General features: G+C 36.9%; 2 protein-coding genes across 7 annotated transcripts in view; one reads left to right on the forward strand and one right to left on the reverse strand.

The window, feature by feature from the left end:
* Positions 1 to 159: 159 nt before the first annotated feature.
* Positions 160 to 13,965, reverse strand: LOC129565133 (uncharacterized). 4 transcript variants are annotated; one of them, XM_055439632.1, is made up of 12 exons: positions 13,077 to 13,540; positions 12,417 to 12,888; positions 7,572 to 7,694; positions 6,082 to 6,245; positions 5,744 to 6,017; positions 5,213 to 5,571; positions 5,033 to 5,144; positions 4,384 to 4,930; positions 3,833 to 4,295; positions 2,363 to 2,626; positions 1,875 to 1,985; positions 160 to 791 (listed from the first exon to the last, which is right to left on the reverse strand). In XM_055439632.1, the coding sequence occupies exons 2-12, from the start codon at positions 12,586 to 12,588 to the stop codon at positions 624 to 626; spliced, it is 2,757 nt and encodes a 918-aa protein (XP_055295607.1). In that variant the 5' UTR covers positions 12,589 to 12,888; positions 13,077 to 13,540; the 3' UTR covers positions 160 to 623. The 4 variants fall into 4 exon arrangements, with proteins under 4 accessions (XP_055295607.1, XP_055295606.1, XP_055295608.1 ...); XM_055439634.1 differs by adding an exon at positions 1,586 to 1,642 and having other exon boundaries at positions 631 to 791; positions 12,417 to 13,540; XM_055439631.1 differs by having other exon boundaries at positions 12,417 to 13,965.
* Positions 13,966 to 15,072: 1,107 nt separating this feature from the next.
* The window catches only part of LOC129565132 (protein bunched, class 2/F/G isoform-like), an 89,916-nt gene continuing 83,037 nt past the window's right edge, over positions 15,073 to 21,951 (forward strand). The window contains exons 1-4 of one of the 3 annotated variants that reach the window (XM_055439630.1): positions 15,073 to 18,761; positions 19,013 to 19,339; positions 19,501 to 19,891; positions 20,064 to 20,283. In XM_055439630.1, the coding sequence (XP_055295605.1) occupies positions 17,043 to 18,761; positions 19,013 to 19,339; positions 19,501 to 19,891; positions 20,064 to 20,283 (2,657 nt within the window). In that variant the 5' untranslated portion in view covers positions 15,073 to 17,042. The remainder of the gene's footprint in view (positions 18,762 to 19,012; positions 19,340 to 19,500; positions 19,892 to 20,063; positions 20,284 to 21,951) is intronic. The other 2 variants (XM_055439628.1, XM_055439629.1) reach the window with 2 other exon arrangements.

Here is a 21,951-nt window from a genome sequence, read left to right on the forward strand (position 1 = left end):
CATAAAGCGAATAGGGTAATACTTATCGAATACTGTTGAGTATTCAGTATCGATGCATCGAATATCCAGTGTTGATGCATCGAATGGTGTTCTAGCAAAAATTCTTGGCTGTGACGTCTATGTTTCAGCACAAGGGATATATATTGAAACCAATTTCCATTCCGATCGCTAGAGTTTGTTTTTCTTTTATTCAACAACTTATTATAACCAGCTTACATACAACTTAAAACTTTTCTCGCTCTCTTTTCTCCGCTAAAAATAAATCAATACTTGTTGTTGCCGCTGATGCTTATTTTTGTTACCCTTGTTTCTAAAGTAAGTTTATAGAAAATAAAGCAAATTATTTAATAATTACTTGACTTCAATACTTTTGTGAAATTCACTTAAATACTCCAAGCGAATAGTAAATATCTGGACTTATAAAAGGAAAAAAAAACGATTTTTGAATCATTTAGTCGTAAAACCACCCAAAGGAACAATTTGTCAAAAGGAAAAAAAGCATTACATAGACTTACGAATTAAAAATAACATTATTTTTTTTTAAATTTGAACGATAGAAAACATAGTACATATGCAAAAAGCAAATTGAATGTTTTTTTGTTTCGGCGTTGCATGTTTTCGGTTCAGGTGTTTTCGCTAAAGTGATTTGTTTGCGGTTCAACTAATGAGTGACTTCGCTCGTACGTGATATTTCTGCGATTTTCATTTGGCACTGGTTTCGCTTTGTTTATGTGATTTGTTTGTTGGTTATTCTCTGGCTCTTCGGGTATTGAATCGCGTCGCTCGTCATCCTGTTGGCGTAAGGAAAAAAGTTGTTTTGATTAAAATTGTTGTAGCATGGGAAAAAGTAGTTGAGACGCTGTTTGAAAATAGCATTCTTGTGAAGTTTTTATTGATTTTTCCTCGCTCCCGGGACGAGGAGCAACATTATTAACAGATTAAGCCAAACGATTCATGATTCCCGTATAAAAGCCAATAGACTTTCATGATTCGGATTATTATTCTCACATTTTGCATCCTCTGAGATTGTGAGGCACACTGGTGTGCCTTGCATTCGAACCAACTGGGAATGTGTGTGTTTGTGTATGTTCGTAATACAAACATGTGAATCGAAGTGGTGACGACCTAAAACCGACTCAAATGTATGCATCGTTTGCAATGTACTTTTGCATCCACACAGAACTGCTCGGCATTTCCCATTGAAACGATTAACATAGAGCAGCGTGCACATCAATTTCGATCCAATTCACATTTGTGCATCTTGCTATAATATTGATATGCATGTAATTTTAGTGATGAGATTTTGCCTCAATGAACACTATCAATTTTGTCGGGGCGAAAAAAAAAACATCAACTTCACAACGATGGTTTGAGTTTTTGTATTAGATGAGATGAACATAAAAGATGTAATGCACACAATGAAGTAAGTATTATTAGTTTTATTCGATGGGAACGTATTCCCGGTGTAAAAACTAAGTGCTTAGTTAGCACTGCTAACTTAAAAATAGCCCATAAGAGCTGAGTGCTAGCTCGGTGTATTAGCTAAAAAAAAAGTTAGTTTTTAATTCATTTTGGTATTACATACATTGGCTCAGTTGAAGTCTGTGAGCAGCGCCTTGTTTCACTCACTGCGAGTGTCAATCTAACGAACGAACGAACGAACGAACGAATGAACGAATCGAAAATATTCGTTCGCACCAAATTTGAAATCAATAGGAAAGGAGAAAGAAGAAATGGGAAAGGAGAAAAAGTATAATGCATAACCATTGAACGGGTTCATGCGAAGAGGTATGATTTGATACTTGTGTGAAAATGAATGAATATGAATGTTATTAGTAATACGGTTTTTCTTATTTCCGTATAGTGTTAGTTACCGCATCAAAACTCATTGTTGTTGTAATCGGTTCGTCCGCTGGAATCATCTGCAGCTGAGCTCGGCTACGGTACTTGAAACGATCGTATCGCACGAAATTCGATTCAACACCCTGTTTCATTGTTAGTTACACGTTATTCGAGAAAAACACACACAAAAATTAATGTTTTAGCGAACAAAACAAAATAGATAGACACAAACGACAACTAATTGCTATTCTTACAAAAATACGCCAAAAAAGAAGAGAAATTATTTTTAGACACTGGCAATATTTTTCACGGAACAAACACCCACTTTAGATATGTCATCTGATGATAATCTGACTATATCTAAGATGGCTGTAAATTTATTAAGCACAACACGTTCCGATGAAAAATATTACTCTAAACGTACCTAAACTGATAAGACCCACAATCAAATGACATTGAGAATTTTGAACTAGCGGATATTTTGCGTTTTGTTTTGCTTTGTATCATCAACGTTTATTACCTCTAAGACGGGATCAGTTGGGATTAATAACGACTTCGGACTGCTGAGATTCAACTTTGGAGCACTGTCAGCACGGTAACGGTTCAGAGATTGATTTGATGTTCGATCCGTTCGACTGGATACGGATGTGTGTGACGTTTTGTGGTTGATTTCCAACGCGGATTTTAATAAATCCACCTTTGATGCACTGCCACCCGTTCGATTGCGACCGTATTCAATGTTATAGCTGCTTCTGCGTTGTGCCAAATGCTCATGAATATCCGCCTACGGAATAGTCAATGAGTTTAATTGTTACGTTTTAAGGTAGTCATATTATTTGTCGAAGGGTACTACAGAGTAATTCAAGCGAGTGTCAACAACATGGTTCGTAAGAAACGACGTAAATATAACGGATTGCCAAAAATAGAATGAGGACAAGATTGTAATCGCCAAAATTGAGTGCACACAGGGCAAAATGGTTGAGATTTTTGGTATAATTGTTTTTTTTGGTGAAAATAATCCAAAATTAAAATACCTAAAACCAAAATTATTTTCCTCCATACAAATTTTCTTTAGAAAAATCAATTTTGTCTTAGATTTTGGATTATTTGCACGAAAAAAAAATCAATGGTACCAAAAATCTCAACCATTATTTCCTGTATGTGCTATTTCAATGAATAGTTGCCATGAAATCTGATTCTCTTCTGAGAAAAGTCTTCTCCAAATAGAAAATTAAATAAGACAGGCCCCACGTGCTCTCGTTCAGAATTCAATTTCGTCATTATCCAATTCGGTATAAGCCACTTGGATGTTAATTGCTTCAAGAACTTACTTAAACGGTATATGGCTGTGCAAACAAAAATAAGCATCTACATCAATTTTTGTAGTCATTCATGATAAAAATCACGATTACTATTTGTACTGGAATTTCGCTGTATATAAAAATACAAACCCCAGATATATGGCATTCGGATGACATTATTTTGCGACAAACTCGTTGACGTGTTCGAACTGTACTACACATTGTTTACTAGGCAATTGCGCGATAAGTGTCGGCCCGATTATCAAGTCTCGATTCTATTTTTGTGTATTTGCTTTGTTTTTCAAGTGATAATCGGCGTCAAAGGGAGAATTTAATTTGATTTTCCGTGTACCGACCAGCCTCGTGATTTGATTTTATTGTTGTGTCTTTTATCGCAAGCGAAAAAAAAGATGTACTAACGGATTTAGTGCCATTCAGTTGGCGTCAATAAATTTACCGTTTGAATAGATGAGATTTGTACTTAATGACGGAAAAAAAAACGTCTCAAGTGCTACCATTTCAAAAAAAATGCAAGCTAATGAATGGAAGTGAAATAGTTTCGTGAAGTTTTTCCTTTTGAATCCAAGTACACTGTAGTTTTTGCGCATTCAACCAGTACAATGTTATCAGTTCTCAGAAGATTAAACTATTTTCTCCATTTCTTTCTTTTTTTTTAAATCAAAACTTACCTTTGATCCTCGCGGCAACGATGCCAAGCTTCCAATTTGATTGTATTTCACCCATAAACTGAGTCTCTCTTGTGACATTGAAGTTCCTTGGTCGCGTGTTTTTGGTTCCGTTAACTTGTCTACTTCGCCATTTTCATTCGTCTCTTGATCTTCTTTATCGTCAATCGAATCGAATCGTTTCAAGTAGACCAAATGTAATCCGTAGTATAGAAAACCACCGAATACCGCCATAAGGCCCATGTATCGGAAGGCCTCACGTGTGCCAACGTTTCCAATGAGAAAACCGCCGAAGAATGATCCACTGCCACGACCCAAACTGAAATGCGCCATTCCCAATACGCCAATCAATGTGGCCAAAAGACCTTTCGGCGCTAGAACTGCACAATAAGTAGCTGCTGCAACCCACATCAAGTGACAAGAAAGCGATTCCATCGCTTCGAATGGGAAACACCACCAAGCATCTCTGTGAGTAACAATTTTATAATCGTTTGAAAAGATTCCTCAAAACAAAGGAATGAATAACTCAACATTGTAAAATGAATCATACTCACTCGATGAACGAATAGCCGACAAGACGAACAGCGTGTGAAAAGAATGCGATAATGATTAAATTAACATGACCGAAAACGCGCGTAATTTTTTCGGCACTGTACAAAAATGGAATACTGCTAACGGTTCCAACCGTAATGGTAATTCCAAGTAAATAATTTGGTGCTCCCAATTCTTTGAGATATAAGAATAAAAAGCTTTCGATAAAGCCCCAGAAGTTTCCGAGGAAGAATAAAAAGCAAATGAAAGCCATGATGTGGGGCAATTTCAACAAGTTAAACAAGTCTCGGAACACGTTGTCAGCGGGCAATTTATCACCGATTGGCATAAGAGTGACGGTAATTGTGGAAATTATCAATAGAATATCATAAGTGTAGAATGCTGCCGAGTAATCGGTATACCCTAAACCGCGTGATGTCTGATCGATAAGCAATCCGGTGATCGGTGAAAATATTGCCATTCCGAAGCTTGAGAATAAACGCTCGCGACCAAAATCACCACCATACTTTTCAATCATTGTCAGTGCAATTGGATCCATAATGGTCACACCTGCGGATTCAGTTGGATATTTTAACGCAACGAAATTGGTAGAAATTTAAAAAAAAATGTTCAGAAAATGTTCCTCCATTTCAATTCAATGAATACTCTTACCGGCTGATAACATAGTCGTGGCCAAGAATCGCAAAAAGAAGTAAATCCAAAACACACTGTCGTCACTTTCAATGTAATCGGGCGGACAGATTTCTGGACCTCCGTGTCGAAACTATAAAATTAAACAGCATTTATTATTACCTCTGCTGTTGTCTGTTATCAATGTTCTGATCTGCTTACTTCACACTCTTGTACCATACAATCTGCGGCCAATTCGTTCAATCGGAAATTACTTTGTCCAGACATGTTTGTTAATAGCACCAAACCACCACATCGCAAATCAACATCTTCGAGTTCAGTCACATTCACGCCTGAGTCCCACAGCAGTTTTTCACCAAATCTTTGCTTGAAGTCAGTGACCGTATCATTGTCATCTTGTTCAATTTCCATGCCCAGCTGTTCGATTGGGTCGCCGAGATAAGGATGCATATCAAGTAGGAAATGCGCAGCATCATCAGCATCGGCTAACACCCAACCACCTTCTTCTTCACTTGTCTCATTTTGACTCATTGTCGCTTCGGTTGTTTTCTTCGTCGTTGCTAAAATGATAAAAATTAAATGTCAAATTTTAAAGGAATTTTATTGGCAATTTGCGAATCGCTGCCAGATGCATCTATTTGGTTTTCAAACGCAATTATAATTATAGACATTTAAAACGTCACAATTTATGATCATAAGATGACGTTAGTTGAATCGTCTTAAGCTACTCACTGGGCAATTCTGTCGTCGGCGATGTTGTAAGTGGCGTACTGGAGTGATGCTTTGCATCTTTGGGTTTTCTTTTGCTCAAATGGAAGTTAAGATCGTCAATATCGCCATTATCTTCGGTAACGGGTGGTCGCATTGGAGCTTTTGTCGGTGGGGCGATAATTTCAATTTTTGGATTTTGTTCGAGCAACAAGCAATGATCTAAGCATTGATCAACCACAATGTCAAGTTCTTCATTGTCTGGACATTCTCTACTTGGACACGGTGACCACCAAACCTACAAATAAACACTTTTAGTGATTGCTTAAAGAGGAAAACGGATCAAATTATTCAGGTGGTACCTCAACGCTGCCAGTGTTTGGATGTTTCATAACATAGGCCTTTGGTATAACTCCCGGTATTTCTTGCTGTGGAATCATCATCAACGAATGATGAAAAACTGCATTCAGTAATAAGCTCATAATAACTACAGGTTTGTATTTGCCAAATTTATCGACCAAAAAACCTGCCAAATTATATTGTTCAAGTCATCGATTTGATGAAAAAATGAGATTAAAAAGAAAATTAGAACATAATTCTCGATTAAAAGGTGAGGAAATGAAACGGAATTAATTTAAATGACAAATTAAACGAGACAAATGTGATCAGATACAATGAAGTGGACACAACAAAATGATGCGCAAATTCGTGTCCTGAATTCGATAAAGTGAAGCATTTTTTTGTCGTAATTTCCCATATCGATATAATCATCGCAAGATATGCGGCACGTATTACGCGCTCAGTGAGCAAATTCAAGTAAAGTGGCTGTGTTGTTCAACTGCGACAAAGCGGAATGAACTTGAAATAACCATTTTGAACTTATCAGCTTCATATAATGCCTCAAAGTGTGGCAAATAAAAATGGCAAGAAAACAATGCCAATCTTCATTTCGAACAGTAGGTATAATTCTTTTCTGTTGTCACTGCTGTTGGTTTTTTTAATAAGCTTCGCTGTAATTAATTATATAGACCGTAAACAATCTACACATAGCCGGAATGTCGTTGACATTCATTAGATTGCTGTTTTTCTTTCTTGCTCTGTGGAAAGTAAACTTGCATTCGTTGTTAGCGTCATTTTATTTACTGTAATTAATAATGAGCGCAAAGCGACAACATAATGTAGAACCATTTAAAATGGAGGAATTTCCGTGGGAGTTTATTTATCTTGTTGGGTTTTTTGTTGTTTTGCAACAATTTTTCGAAAAGAATAATGAATTTATGTACATATTTTGCATCTTTTGTTTTATTTGCAAATCACTTGTATTTGCTGAGTAGATTGTGTGATTTTTTGTGATATGACAATGTGGATTATGTGTTTTGCGTATTTAATTGTTTGCCAAGGCATCTTTTGGTGTGGAATGCCAAGTTTATGACCCATTAGATTTATCTAGTCCGTGCGCAATAAGATCATTTGATTTTAATTAAGATAATCTGATTAGATGACATAACTGAATAAACGAATGTTTGATCAAAAAAATCACATCATGTACATTTGATACGGGTTTAATGGTTCAGAATCTGAACCTCAGATCACATGTGACTTTTATGTCGCGTGACACACTGACTTTAAACACGATTTTACCGCAATCAATTCTGACAAAAACACGAGCGGTTGGGAATCGAAATTTTTCCCCCAACGAATCCTGGTTTTATCACGGTATCTCACTGTTTACCCATTATTTTTCACTTTGAATACGCTTTTTATGCATATTCATGGTATCAAACACGACCATAGAATAGAAACGAGCGGGGAAAAAAGAAACAAAAGAAATGAGTCATGTCAAAAGCCTTACCTGTTAGTGGAGGGCTTAAAAATGTCGTAAACGGCAATGCTAAATAAATTATGGCGATTTCTTCAATGGTTAAACCTATACTTTGCATATGAATTGTCAGATAGGGTAGTAGCGATGATGTGGCTGAAATATGATGATAAAGGGAAAAGAGAAACAAGAAATTGTGAATGAAAAAGAAACGACAAAAACAAAATGTATTTCTAAAAAAAAAGTTCAAGCAGGTTTGACACTTTGTTGGCGTCAGATATGGTGTGATTGAGGAGCTGTGATAACAAAAAAAGGATTGTGTCGAGGAAGAAGAAAAGTTTCGCACGTCGAGTTTTTGCTCCGCTGAATTTATAAAATAGTTAAAGCACACGGAAAAATGGTTACAAATCTTATCGTCGTACATTTCAGCGCAGAGACCATATCGCAAATATAAATATCGTCTTAAGCGAATAATAAACATCTATAAATTTTGGAATTTGCGTTTCATGGAATTTCGAATCTCATCTTTGTCATGGGGTTTATCACGAATGACAAACACGTTTTGATCTCGTGAATCTCATCATAAACTTATTATTTTCTATTTTCTATGTCGCATGACTCCAGCGGTATTTACATTTATCTATCCCATGTTTTATTTATGATAATGACAATCACTTTACTGCGTCACCGATATCCATGTTTTTTTGTGCGGTCTAGCCTAGGGAAAAAGTTGGTTTAATATCATTTTGTACGCAAAAAAGAAAAATTCCAGTTGTGATTGACATCGAAAAAATCTCAATTTCGAATTGTACACTGGTTGTATTCGTGTGGTGCGCACATATTCATTACCAAGTACATGACATGGAGCCGATTCGTTTTGCGGGGCACTAGTGCGTATATTCAAATGGTCAATGTAATGAATGTTGGTCACTTGTTGTCGGTTAAGCTATATACGTATGGCATAAACCGCTTTGCGTTGACAATAATATGACATGGTCGTCGTATACATACGTGTGTGTATCATATCGTATCTCTCTAACTCTGAAATTAGCGTAAATTCATTCAAATCTACACACTTGATTAAGTGAGTCTAAGATTTGTTGTGCTGCTACTTATCTACTGTATCTGAACTATTTTTTTTTCTTTTCTGTTTCTCTTGCCTACTGCTAACTCACAATCATCTACTCTCTCGGTACACAAGGTTAAATCGACGAAAAAAAAACACACACACACATAAAACATTATTTGCTTGGAAATTAAACGACATTCTCTTGTTGGTTACTGTGTATCTACATCCTTTTGGAAATCGCCTATGTTTTGTTGTTGTGGTGTATGCATTGCATGCGCTGAAAGTGCCAAGCACTGTCCCGATCGAAAATAATCACTAATAAAATTGAACGAAACACGTGGTCTTGCAGCGCGCATCATACAATAGAATTTTGGTTTAGAAGGAGGGTCTATTTTTAGAACACGTTGACCGTTTTCAAATAAAAGTAACCGAATGAGCTTATCCAGCATACTGATTTGTACTGATTGGATCATGAAGTGCGTTGTTCGTGGAAATCACTGAACATAATCACTTTGACATCGACCTAAAAAACAAAGCTAAACTATAATTCAGTTTCCTCAATCATCAGCTTCTGTCAAAAGCGTTGTAACACATACTCTCTCGCTCGGTGCATGTGTGTAAGTGCAAAGCATTTTCGGCTGATTTAAGAACAGCACACAAGTATGCATTAAGTGTGGAATGCCCCAAGCTGAAATTGACTGTATCAAGCGTCTGCCACTTGTTCTTCACACTTCGCACTTTGACTGCACTTTGTGTTGCATGCTCTTATGCCGTACATACAATCACAATTACTTCGATGTTTGCGTTCGATGGTTGCGTTCATGTATGCACGGTGTGATTTTGTAAATCGAAACCGTAAAAGTGTGCGCAAGTGCAAGTACAAATCATCAGCAATAAAATCTAATCGTGGTCTCAATTTCATACATCCCATCACTTTGTTTCGTTGAATCGAGCAAACGCAAATTAATCTTCAACTATTCACGTTTTAGTGCATTCGAATGGATCAGTTTCAGGGTAGAGTTCTTCATCGGACGAAGAGGGGGGCCTCTTTCTTCTCTCGATCGCTTCGCTTGTTGTCATTATTCAATTTTTATCTTGTCTAGTTAGACGAAGACTCGGGGCATTATCTCTTGTGCATATTATGAAATTGGAACATCGTTTGATGTGTTTTTCATCTTCTTTTACATAGTTCGTTGGGAGCCGAACCGATTTTGACATGATATTGTATGAGAGAGCTCGTACAATTTTCATTAAACTCTTCTTTTTTTTGTTGATTTTTTTTTCGAAAGCCATTGTTTCATTTTCGATGCACTTTCAACATTCGACGCTAATCTAATCTTTGACGAAATCGGAGAAATTATTCCACTTCGACGGCGGGTAGTGAAAGAGTCACCATAAAATAATGTGCGATTGATGTGCGATTGATGTGCGTGTGTGTCTACCTGAACTGCAATGATAACAGCTCTCTTACTTCTCTCTCTCTCTCCCTCTCTCACTCTCTCTGTCTCACTCTCTCTCTCCATAAGAGGGCCACACTTGAGTATGACCATAAATACTAATGATAATGAACGGAAAAAAATAAATACGATAAAGCGAAATGAAATCATCAGTTGAACCCATTCAATCAATTCCTCCAAAATAATACATACAAAATGCATGGCAACCAATCGGTTTCGGAACTTTTAGCCTAATCTTCACCAAACAAATAGAAACGCGAACGGCAATCACGTACGATAAAGCACCCAATTTCGTTTGAAAGACGAGACATGTGCGATTAGTATGATGGCATTCACATCTGTGTGAACTGCCACTGGAAAAATCCACTGTTTACACGCTTCGGCCACCTCATTTTTGTTCGTATCGCAATCGAGAGTTTGCGTTTTCGTAAATAAAATTCTTCATACAACTATCTGCTTCTATCTTGCAATCATTTTTATTCTCTGGAGCAATCCATGGTGAACGGGAATAAAAGTAGGCTGGAAACCGAATAAAATCGGTGCAGCAAGTGAAGAAAGCCAAGTGTAAATAATTATTACAATAAAAACTGAATTGATACCCTATTGATAAGCAACTAAAATTTATTGCATTCGCTTAAAATAAACCGTTTTTTTTACATTTCTTGCTTTTTTTCGTTCATTTTAAAATCCAACTAAGTGATCACGATGTAAAGTCAAGTACAAGTTCGTCAAAATGGAAGTCAGATTATTTGAACGTTTCTTTTTCGCAATGGAAAATGTAGTAGTAGAAGAAGAACAGAAATCGATTCTTTCAATGCAATTCGCCATTTTGATCGAATCAGGTGCAAAATAGTGTCATCAAGTTGAATATGTAATGTCTGACATTTATTTGCACTCAATCCACATGAGTTAAATGTATCCCTGGGCGCACGTAATGAAATAACGGTTGTTTCAATGGCAACATACACACAATTGAGTTGCTGGTCGTGTCCACTATTTACAAAACAAATTGGTTGAATTCGAAGAAATTGTTGATCGTTTCAATGAAACGAGAATGCAAAAAATAAAAGACACAACGACAAATAAAACGACACATTTCAGACACAGTGTCCTAACATAAAACCGACAAAGATGTCGACATGTTTAATGGATGACAAAAGAACTGACAGAGACTATTTTCAACCAAATGGCCAATAAACGGAATTAAAAAGCAATAAATTATGTCACCGCACAAGCATAATAACAACATCCCATCGCACACAAGTCAATCAACGACGACGAAGAAAAAAAAAGTGACGTGAATTCATGCGATAGGATCATGTACAAAATACCGCACTGGATATAATAACATCCAATTTTATATAAAAGCCAACAAATTATCATAATTTCGGAAGAACATCGACCAAATTATTGTTTTATTTTTGACCATATTGCATATATTTATCATGTGATACACTTGCCCAACTGTCAATTCGAAAAATTTCCCAAATCAAATGCTTAACCGAGTTTGCTTCGATGTCGATCATAATCCAAAATGACATTTAACAACTGGACACACACCATAGCAAAACCATTTATTCAATCAAATGTTTGTTTATTTTGGCTACTCCTATCAAAGCTCTCTTCCCTCAAAACTCTCAGCGAAATTGGATATTGGTTTATCGTCAGGAATTTTACATTTTTTGTTTTAAATAAATTTTTCGAAAAATTAGTATATTTTTCACTAAAATACCACGAATGCGGTATGGCCATAACCCGACGAGAAATTTGCGGTGAAATAGGTGTACGTCGACTATCCGTCGCATATCCGTTTTTGAGTGCGGATACTCGCAATGCGAATAGGTATCCACAATAAAAGTTGCCGCAAAATGTTATCGCTGAATACCCTGCGACTATTCGCGCTGCGATAAATGTGAAGTTGTAACTGAATCGAGTGTGATATTTCGACTTGAAACTTCGTACAACCAACGTGAAGTTGGCTGCGTTCGACGGACTTTTTCGTATTGCGACTATACGTAGAATAGTCGCAATGCGATATTCCGCAAATTTCTCGTCGGGTAAATTATTTCTGATGGAAAATTGAATTAATTCCGATTTTTGACCAGAAAAATAAATTTTTTCCAATGAGCCCACGATTTCAATTTTCCACCTTGAAAAATACGACGATATTTTGACTTGATTTAACCCATTTCCCACCAAGTGTTTGAAAAGTCGATCATTTTGTATGCAAAATCGAACGTTCGATAGAAAAAGCCCTGGAAAAAACTGTTTAGTCCAAACATTATCACATGAAAACATTGTTTTAAGAATATTAAAATTATTTTTGTTTGTGGTTGATGTTGAATGCGTTACCTCCATACATAACAAATAATGTAATTTTCAGCATAATCAAGTTGGCATTGATGCCATGTCGCTGACAAAATTCACCAAATTTTGTGAGTTCAGGTTTTTCGATTTCGTCATCTTCCGTGGAAATTTCCTTTTCCTTAAGTTTGGTTGTTTCTTCCACCTTTTCCTCCCCCATTTTGATTCGATTCTACTCTTATTTTCTCTCCTCAATACACGATCACTAGTTTCTTTTACAAACTTTACTTTTTTCCACCGAGCACAATCGCGGTAGCACTTTTCACTTGGTCTTTATGTTCAGTTTTTATTTTGACCGCCTTTTCTTCTGGCGTTTTTTTTTTTATTTTCTAGTGTTTTTAACCGTCAGAGAGAGAAAAAGGCTCAACAAAACAGAAAAAAACAAAATCAACGCTCGCTGATTTTGATAATGCGATGGTAATGCCTGTTTCCAGTTTGTACACCGTCTTTTTTCATTCAACTATTATTAAAGCAATTTATCAATAAAATTCCATTAAACATTTAAAATAGCATGAGCAAAGGAGTGAATATATAAAAATTTTCAAATAAAAAGAGACTAAACTGAACAAAGTGCTTTTTAATGCAATGACGTCGTAAAATTTCAATTTGTTTCAACGCTTTTATTTAATACGCTTGGCTTTTGCTCACTTTGCTTCTGCAAATCGGATCACGGTTTGTTTTGTTTGTTTTTGTCCAAAGAGTTTTTTTCTTTAATTTTTTCTGCTTTAATTTGGAAGTCAACTGGATATTTAGTTTTGATTCTAAGCGAGTTGATGAGTTTAAGTAACTGGACGGATATTTTGATTCGAAGAAATTCAATTAAAAGCAGCTTTATTTCCCTTCAAAATTCACAATCGCGAGTGTTCAATTTCTTTCCAACTGATGATTTAATTTGAATGTCGGGTGTCTTGTAATTTCCGCAATAGAATGATAGAAAAAATTCCCGAATGTTGGTGAGAGCAAAAGAAGATGTGTATTAGATCTTGTGCTGATGGTGTCTCACAAAATACTGATCGTGATCGTTGCAAGTGGATTTGTAAAAATTGTCTCCCGGCCTATTCGTTCCGCGTATGTCACAACCATTTGCTCGAATCAAATGCGACGAAATGATTGCAAATTCTGTATCACATCGACGGAGCGCACATTATCTAGACGTTCTCGCAAGCAATCCGTGATAACCAAATGATATATGAGATAACAAACTGTGTATCACACACTTTGTATCGGTCTTGATTCGGACGATGCCAAAGACATTTCTGTCTGCAGTGTTGTATTGCAAAAAACACATGCACAAACTACGCATACGGTGTATGCAAATCGGACTCTTTCTTGCTCAACTAGAAGCTACCGCGTCAATCAAACAGCCCACGACTGTTTGACAAGCAATAAAAATTGAATTAGTGAATCTTCAAGCGCGCTGAATGTCTTGGTCTTCATTTGACGCAACCGATTTAGTTCGTTGTGTCTGTACACACTATGCGCGTTTATCTCTTCGGTGTGATATTGATAACTTCGTTCTCTGTGGTAAGCGCTCGGTGCGACAACTAAAAGACCAGCAGATTAATCTGAAGATAGCGCACAGGGTGTTCGATTAAATGCCTTGACTCGCATGATTATCATTTCGGTTGATATGAAAACACAATAAAATACCCAAAGTTCTCAAGGGCAAAGGACAATAAAAGGTTTGAAACGTGCCTGTGATTCATATGTTTTGGCCACTTCAAATGTGTTTTGACGAGGAAACTTGTTTTGAAATCGATTTTGATATTTTTCCCTTTGTAAATACTTGACTTTATTCCAGTCTGTGTGCTTATCGCAGTAAATCATTGGGAAACCACATGAATTTTTAGGACATTGCCCATATGTCATAAAATGAATCAGCGTTTTTTTTTTCGTATTATGAAAATCTCGCCAAAATAAAAAAAAAGAATTTCCTAGAACGGTTTTGCTCACAATTTCTTTAACTAGGTTAAAGCCCGTAGGGCAGATTTAAATTAAATAGGTTACACCCTCTGCACACAGCAATGGATTAAATTTCCATCGTTTGTTTTGAAGAATTATGATTTGGTAAAAAGTCATCGTCATCCATCCCTCGATCCCATAAGAAAAATGTAAATTCATTCGAATCGGATTCGTTCTAGTCACCGTTATCAATTCAAAGACGAGAAAGTTCCACTGTTTCAGATCGAAATAAGTTATCCTTTCCAATGAAGCAAAAAGTTCGACTTGCTTCGATGTCACACGCTCTTTCGCTAGATGGCGCTCTAAATGCATGGAATATTCAAGAAAAAGAAGCTTTAAGTTTGCTCATTCATATTGATTAAACGAAATTTCTTTCTAGAAAATTAAAAAAAATTCCTTTTGAACATGTTGAACAGCATTGTTGATCTCCCATATGGACCAAATAAACATCTGTCGCCTGTCAACAACGAATTAAATTGAAACGCATTTTGTTATGTTGTTTTTTTTTCGCTCGCACTCAATTTTTGGGATAAACGTTTTGTGACGACTGTACGAGAGACAAAGAAATACGGTTGGCCTAAAAAATATGAGTCACGGTCAAGCGAGCGTGAGTTCTGACATCTGTAGTCACGATTTGTGACAGACAGCCCAATGAAATTTCTCTATGTATGTTACTATATATGATTGTTGTTGATTCAGCGCTCACTTCACAGTGCACAGAAAATGGCCGAAAAGCTGCAGAGAAATTTTTTTTGTTGAGAATTGTCTTGTTTCGATCACAGTATTGTTCAATTTATAGGTGGTTCATTTAGATTAATCGCCATAAAAACGTAAACGTAGTCGATTGAAACGCGAAAAACCGAAATTAAACAGTGTTTTCTGGGCTATTTATTGAGTTTTTTCTGCCGTGTTCGAAATTCGATTTGCAAACCTCACCAAGAATTTTTCCTTTCTTTTTGTGGATATTTTCTCTCTTCGAAATCAATTTCATCCGAAGTGATTAAGTGTGTGTTTTTATTTGATTATTTTTTTTCGTGCTTCTGCAACATCTGAATTGACAATTCAAATTGTGCTGAATCGTATAAAAATATGAAGTGCCCCTAACAAAATAAGCAACAACAAAAAGAAATCGTATTGTTTTAAGTTTTAATACTTGATTTTGATGGTCCCAAATGTGCGCATCGTTCTATATACAGTCAAATTAACACAGAACAAATTACAGAAAGCAGAAAAAAAATATATATTTGGAATATGATTGTGGTAAATTGTCATACAGAAAAAACCTGAATGCAAAAAACCATACACAACACCAGTTAATCCAATACGTGCAACAACAACAACAAATACAGTAACGAAGGAAGAAAAGAAACGAAGAAGGTTCATCAGACCAAGAAAAAAAAGAGAAGAGTATTTTGCTGCAATAAAATGAAAAGAGTGTGCAAAAGAAGTGCATTATAACGATTTTGATAAAACTCCGTGTGCTCTCTCTCGCTCACTCTCTCTGTGTTTTTAAGGCTGAAATATATAGATTTTATTTTTCTCTTCGATTCAATTCATTGTGCATAGTGTGTGTATGAATAAAATTACTCAATTTTATTTTTGTCAATTGCAAGCAACCATAAGCCAACCCAAAAGCGTAATAAAGACGGAACAACTTATCAGCAGATTTTGCATTTCGTTTTTTTTTTGTCGGAAAATATAAAAAAACAACAATAACAAATACAATACACGACGATATAGTATATAATAACAATAAGGCCAATCGTTTTAAATTAGTTTTTGGTTTCGAATCATTCGATTGTTCAACTCCGAGATCGTTGATTCACTACCCTGTGCCTCGTGTATGAGTGTGTTTGTGTGTGAGTGAGTGCACAAATTTGTTTGCTTCGTTATATATTTTTCGCGTTTTGGTTTTTGCCAAAGCGAATTGCAAAACAAAAAGGAGAAAAAAAAATTATATACAATAATAAAACTGAAGTTGTGCAATTTGTGCCCCTAGCAGCAGAGTGACACTAAATCACGAACACACCAAAAAACAGACCAAAACTTAAAACGGTACATTTGAAGAGAAAGAAAAAACAAAAAAAAGGGTGAATCGCGAAAAGTGAGTGAGAGAAAAACAGAATTCGATAAAGAGAAAAAAAAAGAAAATCGAATACGAAAAACATTGCACAAAAATCATAAAACACATACAGATAACGAATTACGTCCACAAAATACAAATGCAAATACATTGACGTACAAGTACATACACAACAGAAACGACGACGACGACGACGAAGACAACGGTTCAGTTCAGTGTGCCCAGTGTATTTGATTAGCAATTGTGTCGGTGTGTATAGCGAAAAGTATTTCGAATCGAACATAGTAACGAGTGAGAAACAGCGAAAAACGTCATCTCGTCATCCACACACAGCAACAGCAGTTCACTCACAGGCGATATTGAGTGTGTGTGCGTGCATGTATTATTCGATTTGCTACAGTTTTATTTCGTTATTTTTTCTTTCTGTTTGTCGTGAGTGTGTGTGTGTGTGTGTTTGAAGCGCAATACGGTTCGTCATTTGTAGACAAGCATATTTCAGCTGACATAAAAAAAAAAGACAGAAGCGAAAGAAAAAAAGGCAACAAAAACTAAAAGCGTTGAAGCCAACTATGTCTTCTTCGCAAACCAATGCAACAACAGCAGCAACAGCAGTAAATCATCATCATCGAAATAACAAAGCCAATGCAAAAGTCGTACAGAGAACGACTAGCGAAAGTCTCCGGTTATCAATGAATAGCAATTGTATTGATGGTAATGTGCTGGCAAATGGAAACACAAATTTCAGTAGTGGATTGACTGCAAACAGTGTCGGATCAACAACTATTTCGAATAATTTACAAAATAATACACAGCAAACATTTGTGCCACCTACGGCAACCCTGCTGATGACAAATAATGGAAAGTTTCAAACAAATTCCACCACAACTTCGGCCTTCGTAACTTTGCCCGACATCAATATGGATATGAAACCGAAAACATCATCCTATCAAATCACATCGATTACCGTGGGCACCAGAACCAGTGCTGATGAAGATTCAGCGGACGATTTAGACGAATCTCATACCACAGACGAAAATAGCCGTGTCACCGACATGGAAAACGAAACGCCTAGCTATTCCGAAGACTCGAACATGTATTCGAAGGACGACGTATTTGCGACGGCATATGCGCACGGTATACCCATTATGCAGAACAATATGTCAGCTGATCTAACGAATTGTGTGAATAGCAATCAAGTTGGCAAGAAATTGCCGGACGTTCGTGTTAATTGTGTTACGACAGCGGTTGATAAAAACAAAGGTGTCGAAATTAAAGGCAGTGAACGATTTAAGGTGGTCAAAATCGAAAGTATTGAACCGTTCAAACGTGGACGGTGGACGTGCATGGACTATTTGGATCAATCGGCGAAGCAAGTGCAAATGAATTTCGGCGGTAATGGTAAAACGGTTGCAACAAACGATAGCGGTGTTGTGTTGACAGAGAATTTTAACGATACAACGATGACGACGAAACAAAAGAAACAGGCCAAAACGGTTCAAACGGAAATGTTGCCGAATCAAAACCAAAATGCGGCCGTACAAGCGGCTCATTTGATTTCTGGTCAAAGTGCACCGGCCATGGCCAATGAAAACACATCGCCGGGCCAGACGTTGCAACAACCGTTGCAAAATAGTTTCGCGAATGTGGTGAACAATCAGAATATGCAGTCGGCGGCTGTGTTACAGTCGAACACTGTTCAAGAGGTTCACCAGCAGCAACAGCAACAACAGCAATTGCAGCAGCAGCAACAACAACAGCCACAACAACAACAACAGCAGCAACAGCCACAGCAACATCAAACACAACCCGTGGCCGCGTTTCATCATCCAGTCGGAACACATAATGTGCAACAAGGCCAAAGCCTACCGCCCCAAATTATGTCACATGTTATACCTCAAATGCAACAGAATCATCAAATTCAAGCCACACCGAACGCGGTCCAACAACATCAAATGGCCGTTTCGCATGGACAATTACCAAACTTCCAGCCCCAACAACAACAACAACAACCGCAACAACAACCGCAACAATATTCGAATACGTCAATGGGCGGCAGTCAAAGTGCACACAACACACAAACAATTCCAATGCAACAAATCCACGAAATTCATCAATACCAACAACAATACCAGAACAATCTCCAAAATCAACAAGCTGCCCAGCAATACTACAACCAAATCGCCACAGATAACTCAAACAATGTGTACCAAAAGCCACAAATGCAGCAACAACAACAGCAACCACAATATCAGGCGCAAATGCAGCAATTCTCTGGTCAATACCAACAGGTAACTGAACATTTCAATAATTTCTTTCTTTTCTTGGAACTTTTCCTTATCACCTAAATCATTCAGTATGGGAAATGTTGCGAATCATGACAATTCAATATTCTTTCTCGAGATTAGTGAATTTTTTATGTGTCATTGAATGATCCAATATCGAAATATAATACAGAGCTAAACACATCAGTGTGTAAATTGGTAGATTTCATGGTCTGAATATGATTTTTCTTTCCATTTTTCCCCGCAACACAAAATAGCAAATGCCAACCAATCAGCAGCAATTTCAAGCGCAAACGGCCATGCCAACGCAACAACAAATGCAAATGCAATCGCAGCAACAGCCACAAGTGAGCTATCCACACGGTCAAACGTTGCCAGCAAATGCATTGCAGGGCATTGTGACGACTGGAACTCATATGGCTGGTCTTCCCATAGCATCACAAATACCCCCGACAATGGTGAATGTGTCGCACCAACAAGCCATGAGCATGGGACATTTACCAAACAATATCGAACTGAACATGAACATGCCGTCGGGAATGAATCCAATGGCTGTCAATCATTCAGGATATATTCCGCAGCAGGTAATTTCCGATTTGCGTCTCATTTTCACATTTATTGCGCACTTCTTATTGCCAAATCTGAGTTTTCCAATTGGAAAAAATCGCCTGAATTGGACTCAATGAGATTTTGAACCATTTCTTTGTTTTCTTGTGCCTTTTTCTCTCTCCACACGCAAATGCAGCAAGTTCCACATTCACAACAAGCCCAAATGCATTCACAACCGACATCAGTCGTGAGCAGCTCAATGCATATTCAGCCACAAAATCAAAATTATGCAAACCAAAATCAAACGATAGCCAGTAATGTTGCTGCCGTGCCATATTCGATAGGAATTCAAGCAACACATGATGCGAATGTCATGCAACAGGCGACCAGTCAAATGAACAATGTGAATCAATCGAATGTGAATCTTCAGCCGAATTATGTGAACTCAGCGATACCAACACAACCGACACAGTCCTCGGCAATGATTCAGCAAACGCAACCCGTTCTAGTGCATCCAATTCAAGCAACAGCTCAGCAAACTGTTGTGACTAATCCGAACCGAAATAATGTGATAAGCAGTGAAACAGGTGAGTTATACCGTGATTTGACACTTTGACCTTTTCTATTTCCACTTAACGGTGGCCAGAAATTGAGATTAATAAAAAAAAATTAAATCTCTGTTCAATTCAGTCTAATCAAATTAAATATCTAATGCAATTAAATGCTAAATTTATGTGTGCATTTTGTTGTTGTTACTAGGAAACGCTGCACAAAATATAAGTAACGTGATTACATCGTCTTCTTCGAATATTGCGCCAAACGTAGGCAACACGAACAACGTGAATGCGAGTGTAACAAATGCTAATGTGAACAACACGATCAATGACCCAGACACGGTTTCTGTTGATGGACCAACAAAAATGCCAGTAGTCAACGCAACTGCCACCGATGACGGGCAATCGGTCGACGAGAGTGAAAGGTGAGACTTCTTTTTATTTTTCGTCTTGTTTGCTTCTTTTTCTCCTCTTAAGCACACTTTCTAAACCGTTTATATGTAAGATAAGTGGAAAAAAGACAGAAAAAAAACATGGGTTGATTTCGAATCGAGAAATCAACCGTCAGCGATATGATTCACTTTGGCAAGACTCTTTGCAAATTGTTTTACAATTATGAACAGAGTAGTACATGGCTAAATTCAATGTTACATCCATTGGACAGTGGCAATCACACCATTCGAAAGTAATGACAACGCTTTGTTGAACACCACTTGAAAGTCGCGCCGATCCAAACGATTATTATTACTTCGTATTAAATTTTCCATCGCTTTTTTTTCTCTCTTTAAAATCTTTTTTTTCCTTTCTGTACAAAGTGACATTGTGTGCCTTCTGCATAAAGATTTTTATTCTTGATTTCATACTCAAAAGGAAACCAAATACCACCACTTCCTTTCCAATTGTCTCGAGAGTGATAAAAACTAATGACTAAGAAGAATTCAAAAATCTAGCCTTCGCATACTCAAAACCAGTGTTCTGTGCGGTTGTCAAGCGTGTCTAACACACAGAGATCTACTTGGTCAATCGATTCGTATGCTACAGCGAATGGCAGTGTATTGCAATAAAACATAAACACAAACAAAGAGTGAGAGATAGAAAGAAGGATAGACAGAGCGACGAAGAGAGAGAGAGAGAGAGAGAGAGAATTATTGTATTTATAAATATTGAGATTTCAGTACGATTGCGTTTACGCTTGACAAACCGAACAATTTCATTAGGTGCGCGCAGATAAAAATAGTCTAAACAATATAAATATAACGCGACCAAGACATATCAAATATCTATCTTTTGTCTCGATTCCGTATGCATGAGCATGAGTTACTGGTTGTTTTTGTTGTTGCTTGGTTGCCTCTTTCTCGCCCAGTCGAGCGATAAACGACGACAATTGTTGCACATTTATATGAATCGCTTTAAATAGACACAACAATAAGCAAATGGATTTCATTTCATTATATTAAATATGATTAATAACTTAAGTTCTGCTTCTAATCCCAGTCCAGTTAAATAAACATTTATTTATCATATGTCGGAGTGACAGGCAGAAAGGGAAAATGTATGTTTCGAATCGATCGAACTGAGTTCTGAATTGGATCGAAAGAAAACGGTATAACTGCAAAGTTGTGTGTTATACTTTATTGCAACCTAATTAACGACAACGTAGAAATGGCTCATAAATCAAAAAGGAATACACACACAAATAGACAACGCATGCAACTATCGATGTACATCACCGCATGTCAATTTCATTTCCCATCAACGAAACAAGCAAGGTTGATCGATTCGTGTTTCTATCTTATGCAATAATTGCAAACCGCTCAAAATTTTCGCAAAACAACGAAACAAGAAAAATAAACGCCAGACTCAATGAAATAAACCGCGAAACTTTGTATGCAGAGATAATGAAAATCAAGACCAAAACATTTTTTAACTACAATAATATCGCAGTTGAAATAATATTTTTTTCGCGCATTTGTTTATTTATTTGTTCATTAAGTGAATTTCGGTTGCCGTGCCTACCGTGTGCGATACAGCATTATTTGTATACATTGTGCCATTGGTATTTTGTAATTTCATTTGATTCGCCTCGAATCTGC

Source organism: Sitodiplosis mosellana, unplaced genomic scaffold (assembly GCF_009176505.1).
Source record: "Sitodiplosis mosellana isolate CC-2019 unplaced genomic scaffold, AAFC_SMos_1.0 Smas_scaffold_2, whole genome shotgun sequence".
Lineage (NCBI taxonomy): Eukaryota > Metazoa > Arthropoda > Insecta > Diptera > Cecidomyiidae > Sitodiplosis > Sitodiplosis mosellana.

Excerpts from the sequence above, each read along its gene's own strand:
- LOC129565133 (XM_055439631.1), bottom strand. The coding sequence starts at position 12,588 with ATGGGGGAGGAAAAGGTGGAAGAAACAACCAAACTTAAGGAAAAGGAA. Across the intron at positions 4,296-4,383 it reads GTCGGCTATTCGTTCATCGA|AGATGCTTGGTGGTGTTTCC; the intron begins GTGAGTATGATT and ends TGTTACTCACAG. Across the intron at positions 2,627-3,832 it reads CGTTGCCGCGAGGATCAAAG|GCGGATATTCATGAGCATTT; the intron begins GTAAGTTTTGAT and ends ACTATTCCGTAG.